This window comes from Rhinatrema bivittatum, chromosome 7, assembly GCF_901001135.1.
Source record: "Rhinatrema bivittatum chromosome 7, aRhiBiv1.1, whole genome shotgun sequence".
Classification (NCBI taxonomy): domain Eukaryota; kingdom Metazoa; phylum Chordata; class Amphibia; order Gymnophiona; family Rhinatrematidae; genus Rhinatrema; species Rhinatrema bivittatum.
The window spans coordinates 304,592,889-304,608,659 of NC_042621.1; the positions used below are offsets into that span (position 1 = coordinate 304,592,889).

Consider the following 15,771-nt stretch of genomic DNA (forward strand, 5'->3'; position numbering starts at 1 on the left):
AGAGCCTAATGACAGCCAACTTACCTTGCAAGAGACCGTTTGTCTGAAGGGGACTGGCAACAGTAACAGAAAAGTCACAGTGCTAATTGACCTTCCGTTCTTAGTCTAGCACACCAGAAATAACGTTACTCCGATAAGCATGCAGAGTACGTCAATGAGATGTGCACTGATCAAGAGAGAAAACTGGTCTTCTACAACCATCTGAACTGTTATGCTGCACCTACCAAAATCTGAGGAGGTTTAATGACCGCAATAGCCTTGGAAAGAGCAGAGGACATAGCTGTCAGCTGATTTCGGATCTGCTCGGAAGGCATATTCTGAAGGTAAGGTCCCACAGGAGCATCTTCCCGCGTAGAATAATTCAGGTCTGATCCAAAACTTAAAGTCCGAGATGTATGATCAATGCGAACCTATAAAGGTAATATAAAAAATTATGTTAAACATTACTAAATAGCAGTGCAATTCCAGTACTAGTCCAGAAGGAAAATCCAACAAGCATTTTAGTTTGGTGAAGTACAAGTCCCTCCTTTTCTGAGCTGCAGGCACTGTACAGTAACAGGTCAGATGCCTCCGATGGCATTCTTTATCATTGAAAGAGCCAGCCTTACCATACTGGGTCAAATCGAAGGTCCATCAACCCCAGCATCCTGTTTCTGACAGTGGACAATCCAGGTCACAAGTATCTGGCAAGATCTCAAACAGTAAATAGATCCAATGCTGCTACTGTCCAAGGATAAGCAGTGGCCTTAGCGAGTCTACCTGGTTAACAGTATGAATTTTCCTTCATGACCCTGCCTTTATCACATCCTCTGGCAACAAATTCCAAAGCTTAATTATGTGTTGAGTGAAAAATAAATTCTCTCCAATTTTTAAAATGCTTTATCCTGATTTCATGGAGTATCTCCTAGTCTCTGTACTTTTTTTTTTTTTTTTTTTTTTTAAAGAGTAAATAACCAATTCACATTCAGCCACTCTACTCCACTCATTATTTCATAGACCTCTATCATATTCCCCTCCATGCAGAACAGTCCTAACCTCTTTAGCCTTTCCTCAGAGGGGAGTTATTTTATCCACTTTATCATTTCTACATATTTTTTGAGATGCAGCAAGCAGAATTGCACATAGTACTCAAGGTGCAGCTCACCATGGAGCGATATAGACGTGTGTCATTGGAGAAATTACTTTCCTGATAATTTCGATTTCTTTAGTGTAGACAGATGGAATCAGGACCAATGGGTTATGCTCTCCTGCTAGCAGATGGAAACTGAGTCAGGTTTCAAAGCTGACGTCACCCTAGACAGACACCTGGAGTGACCTCAGCCCTTCAGTATTCTCTTCAAAAGCCACTGTGGACATACTACTGAATAAACAATTTAAAATATTAAAAACAATTAAGCGCCAAACACACTTAAGGCACTTCTCCACGGACACAAGGATACCACACCAAAATTTGTAGAAATAGATATCAATTTTTTATTGCATATCAGTAAGCAATACAGGTATCCTTGGGAGATACAGGGTTGCAGCAGTTTTCTGGCAGGATGCTCATGAGAAGCACTACTCTGTCTCACTTTGAACATTAGTAAATTCTTATTAATAGTTAGAACGGGCAATCTCAAGCAAGTCCCTGAATTGCATAAACCTATGGGAGTGTCACGTACAGAGTTTCTCATGTCAAAAAGATAAATTAGACCTATGTTACTCTGATCCCTTTCCTAAATTGGGGCCTACTTGCCTGATGTACATGTCAATCTTCTGTTAGTCCTTTGTCCTGTCATTTTTTCACCCTCAGGGAGATCTGCATGGCTTAGGCTGTTTTTACAAGTACCACTGCAGTTCACATTTTAGCCTGAGATTCTGATCCTTTCCTTCTGCTTATTGTGACCCCCATGACCTCCTATCACAAGTTTTAGACAGCTCTGGCTGCTGTCCAGATGTCTCCTGGAATTTCTCCAAATCAGGTTCAATAGGGCATTTACGGTTCACATGGCCAGAACTGGAACCAGGCCAAGGCAGCAGAGGATTCTGGTCAATCACAGTCTCCACGTTGGTCTCAGACTCAGGGACATATCAATGGATAACCGTAACTGTACTCAACCAACCAAACATTGAACCCCAGTAAGAATATAGATGCCCTGATCTAGGGACTGGATGACGGCTTATCCGTAATCTCTTGGAATCTATATCCACTCCATCGGCGAATCCTTGGCACCATTCTTGGGCAGCCGGGGGCGAGATGCTGAGTCTGTCTACACTAAGGAAAACGAAATTATCAGGTAAGTAATCTCTCCATTTCCTAGCGTGTAGGCAGATGGACTCAGGACCAGTGGGATGTACAAAAGCTACTCCCGATCAGGGCGAGAGGCTGCCCGCGCTCCAGTTAACACCGCCCTTGCAAAGAATGCATCCTTCTGGGTCTGAACGTCCAGACAATAGAACCTGGAAGTGGTGTGCAAGGAGGACCACCTCACCACTCAGCTCATCTGCTTCCACGGCCACCGGCCGATTGCGCATGCCCCTTGACGATTGATATATGCCACAGTCACGTTTGTCAGACAGGATTCGTACCAACTGATGTCAAACGAGCAGGAGAAAGACGCGCAGCGCAAGCCGTACTGCTCGTTTCCAAACGATTTATGGACCACCTTGCCTCCTGACATGAGCACCGGCCTTGTGCCGACCGAGACTAGCAAACTGCTCCTCAACCGGAGAGGCTGGCATCTGTCATCACAATTATCCACTGGGGTTTCTCCAGGTCAACCCCACGCAGCAAATGTTCGGGAACCAACCACCATAGTAGGCTGGATCTGGTGGGGTCCATGAGTTGCAAGGGTAATTGAAACTCCTCTAACTTGGGATCCCAGCGGGAAAGTAACACCCTCTGCAAAGGTCTCATATGAGCAAAGGCCCAGGGGACCAATTCTAGAGTAAATGCCATGAAGCCAAGAACTTGCAAACAGTCCCAGTGGAGGGAGGAGTGGCTTTAAAGGATGCACACGATAGATGGTTGAAGTCTATCCTTAAACAAGCCTTTGATGCAGTAGCAATGACCTTACAGATTGTTTCTTGTTGTGCCCTGGTAGCGAGTTCGTATCTACTTCTCTCTTAGGAGGTGAATGACTCTGGGATGAACCCCAGAGTGGCTATGGAACTGTCGATGCCTTTTTAGCAGATGCAGGTTCAAATTTAGTCCATACTTCAGCCTGAAGAGTGGCCTCAGTGGTAGTGGCCAGAAGACCGCTATTGCTGCGGAATTGGTCAGCCGACGCAACCTCGAAGGCCAACCTTACAAAGAAGCACTTTAAAGGATCACTCCTATTCGGAAACAAATTGGAAAAACTGGCCAGTAAATGGGGTAAATCTCCAGTCCCTCAGCTACCGGAACATAAGAGGAAGCAGTTGCACACCCCTCGTCTATGAGGGGTTGGTCCAGGGGCTCTCAATGTTTCAGCCCCTACAGAAACGCGACATTTCATAGGTCTCGGCCCTTTGGAAGAACTCAGTTCTTTCATAGTCGACAGCCCAAGAGAGGGGCAGGTTCGGATTCAGGATCGTCCTGAACCTCCCAATGAAATTTTATCGACCTATCTTTGGAACGAGGAGATGGGGGTCAACGGTCCCTTTTACCAAAGGTGGATCAAGATCATTTCTGACAAATGGATACTGGAAGTCATACGGGAAGGATATGCGCTGAAATTTCGTAGCACTCCTCGGGACATATTCATGATTTATTTATTTTTAATTTTTATATACCGATGTTCCTGTAAAGTATACATATCACACTGGTTTACAAGAAAGAAACTGTCGCCTCGATGGCGTTTTACATTGAACATTTAACAATTTACAAATTAACAATTAAACCGTAACCTTTAACAGTTAACAATTTACAGCGGCATGACGAGGATCTTAGTGGAGCTTAGAGTGTACATACATGAATTATAGTACTAATACTGACAAAATCTTAAGGGGCATATGTACAGAAAGGCTGGGGGACAACGACTATGCTGATGTCGTCATTCGTCCTGTTCTTAGCTCTCCGGGAATGCTTGGGTGAAGAACCAAGTCTTAAGTTTTTTTTTGAAAGTACTATGGCAAGGTTCAAGTCTCAGGTCTGGCGGTATCGCGTTCCAGAGTGTAGGGCCCGCTGTCGATAGTGCACGTTTTCTCAGCGAGGTTTTTGCCGGCTGGGAGATGAGCATGTTCTTGTATGCACTTCTAGTTGGTTTCTTGGAAGTGTGTATTTCCAGTGGAAAAGTTAAGTTGAGAGGAGCGATGTTGTGTAGGGCCTTGTGTATCATCATAATAGTTTTAAAGTGAATCCTGAATTTAATCGGGAGCCAATGGAGATGTTGGAGGATTGGGGTGATGTGATCCTTTTTTTGGCGTTTGTAAGTATTCTGGCCGTGGCATTCAGGACCATCTGAAGTGGTTTGGTAGTGCAAGCGGGAAGGCCCAGAAGGAGAGAATTGCAGTAGTTCAGTTTCGGGAGTATGATTGATTGTAGAACCATGCGGAAGTCTTTGTAGTGAGGAAGAGGCTTTAGTTTCTTCAATACTTGAAGTTTAAAGAAACATTCTTTTGTGGTGTTATTTACGAACTTGTTGAGGCTGAGTCTGTCGTCCAGGAGTACACCCAGGTCTCTTACTTGAGGCGTAGTTGGGTTCATGGTGGTGTCATGCCTTTGGCTGGTAGAAGGAGAGGTGGGCCAGACATAATTTTCAGGAGCGATAAGGAGGATTTCAGTTTTGTTTGTGTTTAAAACCAAGTTGAAGCTTGCGAGTAGGTTGTTAATTGCTGAGAGGCAATTATTCCAGAATGACATGGTTTTGTGTAGAGATTCCGCTATAGGGATGAGAATTTGTATGTCATCCGCGTATAGGAAGTGAATAAGCTTGAGGTTGGTTAGTAAATGACAGAGCGGGAGAAGATAAATATTGAAAAGAGTGGGTGAAAGGGATGATCCTTGGGGTACCCCCATCTTGGATTCAATGGGGTGGGATTCTTTACTGTTTATCTTGACCTTATAATATCTGTTCTCGAGAAATGATTTGAACCAGTTGAATGCTGCTCCTGTGATGCCAATGTTGGTGAGACACTGAAGGAGGCACGTGTGGTTCACAGTGTCGAAAGCTGAGGAGAGATCCAGAAGTGCAAGGAGGCAAGGTTGACCTTTTTCCAGGTTAAAGATAATGGTGTCTGCTAGTGTGGCTAATAGCGATTCGCTGTTTCTTGTCTTACGGAAGCCAAATTGGTTTGTGGTGAGGAGGTTATTTTCATCAAGGAATTCTGAAAGTTGTCTGTTTACAACTTTCTCCATAACTTTGGCAATCATTGGAAGGTTTGCTATGGGTCTGAAGTTAGCTGGGTCTGTGGTGGGAAGGTTGGGTTTTTTAAGGAGAGGCTTGAGCATTGCCAACTTGAGTTGGTTAGGGACTTGGCCTTGTGCGAGAGAGCAGTTGATGATGTCTGCAAGGGGTTTGGCAATGATGTTAGGAATCGAACTCAGCAGATTGGAGGGAATGTGATCTAAAGGATGAGATGATGGTTTTATCTTCTTAAGGATGTTCTCTATTTCTAAGGTGGACGTGGGTTCAAAGGAGTCGAGCACTGCTGGGGTTGACTTGGGTTGTTGGACGGTCGGGTGCGATGATTGAATGCTGTGATTGATTGAGTCATTTGGGAGCGGAGATGGTCTTGTGATGGGAGAGACTAGTGAGGTGATTTTTTTTTCGAAGAAGTCTGCCAGTTCGTTGGCTTTGTTGAGAGCTTGTTCATCTGGTATGGTTGGTGTGGCTGGTTTGGTGAGGGCTGATACATAAGAGAAAAGGGCTCTTGAGTCGAATATGAAGTGGTGTATCTTTTTAGAGAAAAATTCTCTCTTGGTTTTGTTGATTTCATTTCTATATGAGTTCAGACATGATTTGTAGGTAAGGAGTGTTGTTGTAGATGGGTTTTTTCTCCATTTGTGTTCCTTACATCTGAGCTGCTGTTTACGTGCCTTCAGCTCCGGGGAGAACCATGGTTTCCTGTTGTCTTTGTCTGGCTTAAGGGATTTTGTCGTCATGGGGCACGTTTGGTCTGCAACCTTGTTGGTGATGTTGATCCATGACGACGTGGCTGAGTTGGCATTCGAGAGGTCCAGATGTTCTAGTTCCTTGGTCAGATGTTCGCTGAGGAGATCTTCTGAGCACTGTTTCCTGACTGATATTGTGATTGATTGTGTTGTTTGTGGAGGATGCTCCTTGATCTCTAGCAAAGTGGAAATGATTTGGTGGTCTGACCAAGGTACCGGTATGCAGGTAGGTATGGTGTGGGGTGATATTCCTTCGTTTATGAATATAAGGTCTAACGTATGTCCTGCTTTGTGGGTGGGCTCTTTCACAATTTGTCTAAAGCCCATGTGGCTGAGGGAGGAGAGAAGAATTTTGCAATTGGAAGAGTGGGGTTGGACATCCACGTGAAGGTTGAAGTCTCCCATCAGAATGGTTGGTTTCCCGGTATTGAGGTGTTTTGCTGTTAGTTCAATGATTGGGGAAGGGTCTGATTCCAGTAGACCAGGAGGAGCGTATACTAAGCCGATTGTTAGATGTTTTGAATTGAATAGAGCAAATTCGATATTTGATAGGTTATTGGATGCTTGCAATGTGAGACCTAGCCCTTTTTTGGCTACAAGGAGCCCTCCTCCTCTTTTTTTGAGCCTGGAAATAGAGAGACAGTCGTAGGTTTCAATGGGGAGCTGATTTATTAAGACGGTGTCGGTGGGTTTTAACCAGGTTTCTGTGATGGCACAGATGTCAGGTTTGGTGTCGGAGAGGAGATCGTTGAGTATATGAGATTTCTTGTTGATGGACTGTGCGTTGACCAGTGTGAGTGAGAATAGAGCGAGGCCGAGTAGTTGGGTGACAGGTGTTAGCATGATGGGCCTGAGCCTCTGTTGACGGCTGTGAAGGAGGGAAGGGGGCTTGGGTGCTCTCCAAATCTGGTTGTGGATAATAGGAATTGTGAGGGAGTGCATGGTAGCAGGTAGGGTTTTTGTTTTTTTTTGAAGGCGGTAAGATGGGGTGTTGGACCTACCTCTAGGGCTGCTCAAGATCCGCTTTTCAAGGTAAGGGGCTGCCCTGCGGGGCTGCACTAAGGGGCGCACAAAGGGGCAGGCCCCTTTGTTGCGCTCCTTCGGCGCGCGACGCTCAGCGCGCGGCGCCTGCGTGAAGAGCCTTTTAAATGCCTGCTTGGGGCAGCCCGATTGGCTGACTGTGGCTCCTCCGATTGGCTGGCTGTGCTGCTGCTGCGCTGCTGGAAGCCGGAAGTGGAGCGCTGCAGAGAGGCGGCTCGGGCGCGAATCGGCGGCGTGGGAGCCTTGTGGTCGGCCCGGGGACCCGTTTGGGGTGAGTGAGAATAATGTTAGGCCTTGTGATGTCGCCTTGTCACTCCCAGCATAAAAAGCAGGCAGTGGAGATTACTCTTTTAAGGTTCTTCAGAATGAGGGCTGGAATCCCAGTACCTACGCCCCAGGAAAATATGGCACGTTATTCCATCTATTTCATCGTACCCAAGAAGGGAAGGTTCCTTTCTCCCCATCCTGGACCTCCAGAATGTCAACTGTCATCTATGAGCGAGTCATTTCCGCATTGAAACCTTTTGCTCCGTGATAATGGCTGTACAACTGGGAGAGTTCCTAACCACCCTGGACCTATCCGAGGCCTACCTATATATTCATTATTTTTTTTTTTAATTTTGCATTTAAAGATATATTACAATATCCAGAAACTATAGAAAATAGAGATTATATAGTATATTCACATAAAGCAACATAATCAAAATTTACACGTGTTTAAATCTCTAATCGTTAAGGTAATGGGGAACCAAGATTTAGTAATAAGGAAAAAGAACATAAGAAAATGCCATACTGGGTCAGACCAAGGGTCCATCAAGCCCAGCATCCTGTTTCCAACAGTGGCCAATCCAGGCCATAAGAACCTGGCAAGTACCCAAAAACTAAGTCTATTCCATGTTACCATTGCTAATGGCAGTGGCTATTCTCTAAGTGAACTTAATAGCAGTAATGGACTTCTCCTCCAAGAACTTATCCAATCCTTTTTTAAACACAGCTATACTAACTGCACTAACCACATCCTCTGGCAACAAATTCCAGAGTTTAATTGTGCGTTGAGTAAAAAAGAACTTTCTCCGATTAGTTTTAAATGTGCCCCATGCTAACTTCATGGAGTGCCCCCTAGTCTTTCTACTATCCGAAAGAGTAAATAACCGATTCACATCTACCCGTTCTAGACCTCTCATGATTTTAAACATCTCTATCATATCCCCCCCTTAGTCGTCTCTTCTCCAAGCTGAAAAGTCCTAACCTCTTTAGTCTTTCCTCATAGGGGAGCTGTTCCATTCCTCTTATCATTTTGGTAGCCCTTCTCTGTACCTTCTCCATCGCAATTATCTTTTTTGAGATGCGGCGACCAGAATTGTACACAGTATTCAAGATGCGGTCTCACCATGGAGCGATACAGGGGCATTATGACATTTTCCGTTTTATTCACCATTCCCTTTCTAATAATTCCCAACATTGTTTGCTTTTTTGACTGCCGCAGCACACTGAACCGACTATTTCAATGTGTTATCCACTATGACACCTAGATCTCTTTCTTGGGTTGTAGCACCTAATATGGAACCCAACATTGTGTAATTATAGCATGGGTTATTTTTCGCTATATGCATCACCTTGCACTTATCCACATTAAATTTCATCTGCAATTTGTTATTTGGTAGATGAGAGGAGCGCTCTCATCTACCAAATAACATAGGAACTATCCCACTCATAAGATACCTGCCACCCCTTTTTTTTTTTTCAGCTTTACACCTCATACCCTCCCATCCAAAAAACCCCTCTAAGAATGCATAATTTTCATCATGATATTTTACTAGACATCTGCATGGATACCTTAGTATCATATTAGTCCCTCGATCTATTACTTCTGATCTCATAAAAATAAACTTTTTCCTATGTTCTTGTGTCGAACGAACTATTTCTGGATATATCCAGATCTGTTGTCCGTGATAGTGAGTCATCCTATTTCTAAAGAAACATTTCAGGACTAAATTCCTGTCATATTAAGCGCAAAAGAAACTAACAACGTTCCTCTTAAGATTTCAGTTTGTATTATATGTCCATGATATTCATTGAATACTGTTCCTATGTTTCTGTTCCCTGCGATGTAATTTTCCTGGATATGAAGAAAGCCTTGGTTATCACTGGAATAATCTCCTTAGGCATTTTAAGGCATTCCATCATGTATATTTTAAACATATCCACTGGCTGCCAAGGCGGAGGACACTCCTCTAGCTGCAGTGCGCACCAGATCAGAAGCGGCGTCCACGAGGAATGATACTGCTGGTCCCAGGGCCTCCCCAGGAGTGTAGTTCCCAGTCTGTGATAAGCAGGCGCTTTTCACCACGGCACAGCAGGCCGCGATCTGTAAAGACATAGTGGAATCGTCAAAGGATTGTTTGAGGATAGATTCCAGACGATTGTCTTGAGTATCCTTGAGTGCTGCTCCTCCCTCCACCGGGATAGTAGTGCGCTTCGAGATAGCGCAGACCATGGCGTCCACTTTCGGACATGCCAGGAGATCTTTGGCGGCTGGGTCCAGAGTGTACATGGCTGCCAGAGCCCGCCCCCCTTTGAACGTAGTTTCCGGGGCATCCCATTCCAGGTCAATTAGTTGCTGGATGGCTTGCAATAGTGGGAAACGACAGAAGGTCTGACGGAATCCCTCCAGTAGAGGGTTCGTCTTAGGTTACCCTGAGGCACTTGTGCCCGGGATAGCAAGCTCTTTTAAGCTGTGTGTGACCAGGTCTGGAAGCTCATCCTTGGTGAAGAAGCATCTCATGGTTCGGTGGGGCTCTGTCCCCGGGAGTTCCCCTTCTTCCAGGGGTTCTGAATCTTCATTCGAGTTGTCCGGGTCCCCGAAGGTGGGACTTCTGGATGGTGAGATAGTTTCCCTGGGCATAGAGGGTCCCGGAATGTTGAGGTCCTGTGGTGGAGCTTGCGGCCGTATTACAGGAGACCCCGGTTGCATGTGGACGAAGGTATGCAGACCTTTGAAGAATTCCATTCAGGAGATAGATGCAGGGTCTAGACTAAGGGGCGCCGTGTCCCTGGGGAGCCCAGTTTGATGGGGGGTCTCGCTGTGCAATGCTATGTCCGGTGTACTGTTCGAGAGGCCGGAACCCGGTACCAGCTGGGGAGGGCCTGGAGTTGGATCCCCTAGGGCCTCTTCACACTGTATACACAGGACCATGGCCTCCTTCATGCTGTGCAGCTCTAATGTGGAATGTTGGGCAAAGGCCCTGAGCCTTGAGTTTCTTTTCCGGTGGTGCCATGGGTTGTGTGCATAAAATACAGTTGTGCGTCGACATTGTGCGCGCCCTCGGAGATGCGCACACTGTTGTGCGCCTGACAGTAAGCGCGTGGCTATGCTCGTCACTTATGCGCATGGTACTTGGGCATGCGACATTGTGCGCACAAGGTATTTGTGCGCACAGCTCGTCTCTGTGCACACAGATCGGAATGGCGGACAGGGCGGCCAACAGAGCAAAATGGTGACAGCGACCACACGGACAATATGTCGACCACCTCTGAGGACCCTCGGATCTGACCAAGGGTCTAGCCCTGCTAGGGCAGATCAACCCGGTGGCACTGGTCCCGGCTGGCAACCTGTGCGTCTCCTCGAGCTTCGGAGACCAGAGACTTTTAAATAGATTTCTACCTTACTTTGTCTCTGCGCTTCCCGGTCTCGTTCCGGGCGGTCTCCGGCTGCGGTGGGGGGGAGAGGGAAAATACCTTCACCACTGCGCTCAAGGTTGCACCCGCTGCCTCTCAGCCTCACCAGATGTCAGGGGCTAGGTCCCTGCCAAGAGTCGGCCACCGTACCAAGGCTTACCTCCGAGGGATCACGGAAATCACCTCGGGAATTCTCAATTGGGGGAGGGACCCAATGGGTGTCACCGCAGGAGAGCGGAGTTCGTCTGTAGAGGTAAGATTTCTTCTAAATTTGGTTTTCTTTGGTAAAATTACTCTTAACGCTGTGCGAGCGTGCATAGAGTCCCTAACTGCTATGGAGACGGAAAATAACTTAAGAGCTGCACTTCCTGGAGGGGTTTATGTACCAGGGCTGACGTCAGATTGAAATCTGATCCTTCCCCAACTGCTATCAGGAGTACACTATACCCATTGGTCCTGAATCCATCTGCTACACGCTAGGAAAGCATGGTTTGGTATGGTTCCAGGCCTGGAGGAATTTCTCCTTCTTCCAGGGAGTCGCCATCATCATCTGAGGTGTCTGGGTCCCTGTCAGGGAAAGGCATCTGAGGCCGGGTGCAACCGGGGCTGATTGCGCCTGAACGAAGGCTTGCAGCCCTTGGAAAAATTCTAACCAGGAGAAGGTCCCTGGATCCATGTTAGTCCCAGGAAGAGTCGGCATAGGAGCCTCTGATGTTCCCTCTTGTGGAGGCGCCATCTCAGAGATGCAAAGATCCAGGGGAACTGTAGTAGTTCTGGACCCATCCCCGACAGTTCGGGACCAGGCTTTGGTTCCCCCTGGACTTCCTCACAATGCTGGTACAGGCAGGACTCCAGTTCCGGCTGCGCGGCTCTTATGTGGCAGGCTGTGCAAAGAAAGTGCCTTCTGGCCTTCTTGGGTGCCGGAGCCATTACCTCTAGTTTCAATGCGCGCGTGTAGCTGTAAATGCAGCTGTGCGCACGGCCCAGTTATGCGAGCGTCTGTATTGAGCGCGCGCAAGGTTAGGCGCATCGGCTGCCCAGCCTGCCCCGCGCATACCACCGTTCAAGAAGAGAATATGGCGCCAGCGCCCCCAAGGGTCGCCATGTGGACCAGTCCTGGATTGGGGCCTAGCCCAACCAGGGCTGCTCAACCCGATCCATGCTCCCTTTTACCTTGCCAGGAAGTAAGTCAAAACTGTACAGCAATTCGAGCCTTGGAGAACTGATTTAAAGTTTTCTGCTTACTGATTGCGTGCCGGGACGGTCTCCAGCTGCGGGAAGAGAAGGCTTTACCTTCACCACTGCACTCAGTTTTGCACCCGCTGCCTTTCAGCTACTCTGGGGCTAAGTCCACGCCGGGAACCGACTACCAGACCAAGGCACACCTCTGAGGGATTTCGGAAATCAACTCAGGAATTCTCAACTGGGGGAGGGACCCTTAGGTTTCACCGCAGGAGAGCGAGGCTCGATCTTCTTTAAGGTAATTTTTCTCTCTCTCTTCTTTGCTGTATTTGTTAACACTATTCTAGTGTGTGGGATAGTGTCCGCATCTGCTAGGAGACGGAGAGATACTGAAGAGCTGAGGTTACTGCAGGGGTATATCTAGGGTGATGTCAGCTTTGAAATCTGACTCCGTCTCCCATCTGCTAGCAGAAGAGCACATAACCCACTGGTCCTGAGTCCATCTGGCTGCACGCTAGGAAATGACAGGTTACAAATTATTAGTAATAGATCTGCAATTTCATGTAAACGATCTGGTCCAGGCAATTGGCTACTCTTTAGTTTGTCAATGTGCCCTATAACATCTTACAGGTTTCACCATGAATTTTTTCAGTTCTTCCAAGTCATCAACATTAAATACAGTTTTAGCACAGGTATCTCCCGAACATCCTCTTCAATAAACATGAGGACTTTCATTCTGTAGTTCAGGCATCCATCTTGCCAGTACTTGCATTATTGTAAAGCTATTTATATAGGTCTTCCACATTCCACTTTGAAACCATTAGAAATGTTACAAAATTCTACTGCTAGGTTAACGGCAGGCATTAATCGACATCAGCATATCATTCCAGTCTTGATTCCGTTACACTGGCTTCCAATTAAATAAAATATACAGTACAAAATATGCTTGATGACATACAAAATGATCAATGTAATTATCTCTCCATGGGCAAATGCCCTGTTAAGATTATTCCAACCGACGAGAACTTTATGATCATCTCAGCAACATCTTTTGGATGTCTCTTTCATAAAGATGGCCCGCCTGGTAGAAACTAGCAAGAGTGCCTTATTGTGGCTGCACCAACACTTTGGAACTCCTTGCCTGACTTGCTGCACCATACTGAATGCCTGAAAACTTTCAAGGCATTACTGAAACTACTTTGTTTATACTCGCTTTTGAGGGAAGTCAATGAAATGTACCTTAACTGCATAGCTATACTTTATTATGTTGTATTTTATTTCGATCCATTTGTAAACATGTATAATTTTGATGTTTTATCGATTTGCAAATGTGGTTTTGCACATTGCCTCATGCTTCAGTTGAGATTTAATAAGCTTTAATATTTATTTATTTATTTTATTTATTTAAATTCTTTTAATATACCGATGCTCAAGAACCAGGTCTTATCGTACCGGTTTACAATAAACTAGGGGGAACCAGTTAAACAATGAAAGCAAAAAGTTACATTATAACAGGGAAAGTGGAACTGGGCTGTTAGAAAAAGGATAGGTTAAACAATTTCTAATTGGCAGAGCAGGGCATGTAAGTAGGAGCAAGTGCTTACATGGTAAGAATATCTACAAATTTACATAGTGTATTATGATTAAGCAAGTTTTATGAAAGTGCAGTTAGCCGAAATACAGTTCCTTTGAGTTCCGGAAAGAGACGCAATCGTGGGGTATGTGACTGTGTGGGTGACCCTAAGGTTTCTTCAAGGGTATGCTTGGGTGAACAGCCAAGTTTTTAATTTTTTTCTGAAAGTTGTATGGCAATGTTCCTGGCGGAGATCTGGCGGGAGAGAGTTCCAGTGATGTGGACCAGCAGTTGATAGTGCTCGTTTTTCAATCGTGTTGTGAACGACGGATTTTTTGGGGGGAACCTGGAGGGAGTCTTTATATGCAGATCTGGTGGGTCTTGTAGAGGAGTGTGGTTTGAAGGGTATGGAAAGTTGGAGTGAGGATTCCTGAAATAAGGTTTTGTGGATAATAGTAAGTGTCTTGAAGAGAATTCTGTAGCGAATGGGTAGCCAGTGAAGTATTTTAAGAATCGGGGTGATGTGGTCCATGTGGCGGGAGTTAGTGAGGATCCTGGCTGCAGCGTTTTGCAGCATTTGAAGAGGTTTGGTAGAAGAGGCCGGGAGACCAAGCAACAGCGCATTACAATAATCAATCTTTGAGAATAGTATGACTCGAAGGACCGAACGGTAGTCGTGGAAGTGTAGGAGAGGTCTTAACTGTTTTAATATTTGTAGTTTGTAAAAGCCTTCTTTGGTGGTGTTGTTGATGAATTTTTTAAAGTTCATTCTGGAGTCTAGGAAGGCTCCAAGGTCTCTCACTTGGTTTACTAGAGCTGTATTGGTATTGAAGGCTAGTGGGTTATTTAGCACAGCACAGCACGAACTACATCTCACAAAGCAATGTTCAAGCTTAAATTCAAACCCAAAATACTGCCAAGTACATTTTATTTTAGGGATAGACACCCTACTTATATTATCTTAAGAAAACAGATTCCAGGTCACAAAGAATTGTGTGCAAACTTGTTCATTAAAGCTCATTACCTGCAGGTCGCAGTGCCGAGCAGCATCCACAATGGAGCGTTCTAGTTGGAAAGCATCGACAAACGGAATCAGTGATGTCAAGCGGGAAAACTCGATGCTCTGATAGATTTGTGCCACCTTGAAAAATAGACATATTTACTAAAGAGAACTTACTGCAACTGTGTATCTTATCAAAACACTTCTGACCTTCCTATCAGTCAAGCTCACAGGAAAATTGGTTCTTACCTGCTAATTTTCATTCCTTTAGTACCACGGATCAGTCCAGACAATGGGTTGAGCCTCCTTTCCAGCAGATGGAGAAAGAAAAACTCAAAAGGTATCCTATATCAGGACAGTGCTCCCCCTGTGTCCCTTCAGTATAATTGTTATCAAAGCAGGAAAAAATTGTAAGCTATAATCTTAACCAGAGAAAGATCAAGCAAGTAAAACCTGTAACCTCCAAATTAGAACTGGAAATTTGAAACAATGCAAAAAAGCGCTCTTAAATATAATGGTCAGATACTTGCGGTGCCTTATAGCTCAGATATGCGTTGCTCTGATAAGCTTAGGAGATACTCCCAAAATCTGTAAATGAAAAACTTCGAGCGGTCATTTCCAAGAAAAGTCAGAATACAAGAAGGGCGGGAGTCTGGACTGATCCGTGGTACTACAGGAACGAAAATTATCAGGTAAGAACCAATTTTCCTTTCCCTGTATGTACCCGGATCAGTGGGATGTAACCAAAGCTTCCCTAAGTAGGATGGGACCGAGAAATCCTGCTCGAAGCATCTGTCTGCCGAAGGAACCAAAAACTGGCGCCGGTACATCAAGGCGATATTGACGAGCAAAGGTATGAAGAGATTTCCAAGTAGCTGCTCTGCATATTTCTTGCGGGGAGACCAAATGGCTCTCTGCCCAAGAGGTGGCCTGTGAACGCAACAAATGGGCCTTTAAGCCCTCCGGAAACGGACAGCCCGACAAATAAATGCAGACGCAATTGCCTCCTTTAGCCAGCGAGCGATGGTAGCCTTAGAAGCCTTGTTCCCCTTATTGGGTCCGCTCCTTAAGACAAAGAGATGATCAGAGACACGAAACTCATTTGTGACTTCTAAGTATTGCAGTAGCACTCTTTTCACATCAAGGCGCCAAGTGTGCTCGCAATGTCGTCTGGAGAAAAGGCAGGTAGCTCTACTGACTGATTTAAGTGAAGAGAGGACATGA

General features: G+C 45.6%; 1 protein-coding gene and 1 non-coding gene across 4 annotated transcripts in view; both read right to left on the reverse strand.

Annotated features, from left to right (window-relative positions):
• The window catches only part of EIF3A (eukaryotic translation initiation factor 3 subunit A), a 197,926-nt gene that overhangs the window by 116,625 nt on the left and 65,530 nt on the right, over positions 1–15,771 (reverse strand). For all 3 annotated transcript variants that reach the window (XM_029610506.1, XM_029610505.1, XM_029610504.1), the window contains exons 10-11: positions 14,572–14,688; positions 225–410 (exon numbers count right to left, since the gene is read on the reverse strand). In XM_029610506.1, the coding sequence (XP_029466366.1) occupies positions 225–410; positions 14,572–14,688 (303 nt within the window). The remainder of the gene's footprint in view (positions 1–224; positions 411–14,571; positions 14,689–15,771) is intronic.
• LOC115096305 lies at positions 38–167 on the reverse strand. The gene has a single exon (XR_003858036.1). It is a non-coding gene; the product is annotated as a small nucleolar RNA SNORA19 (small nucleolar RNA).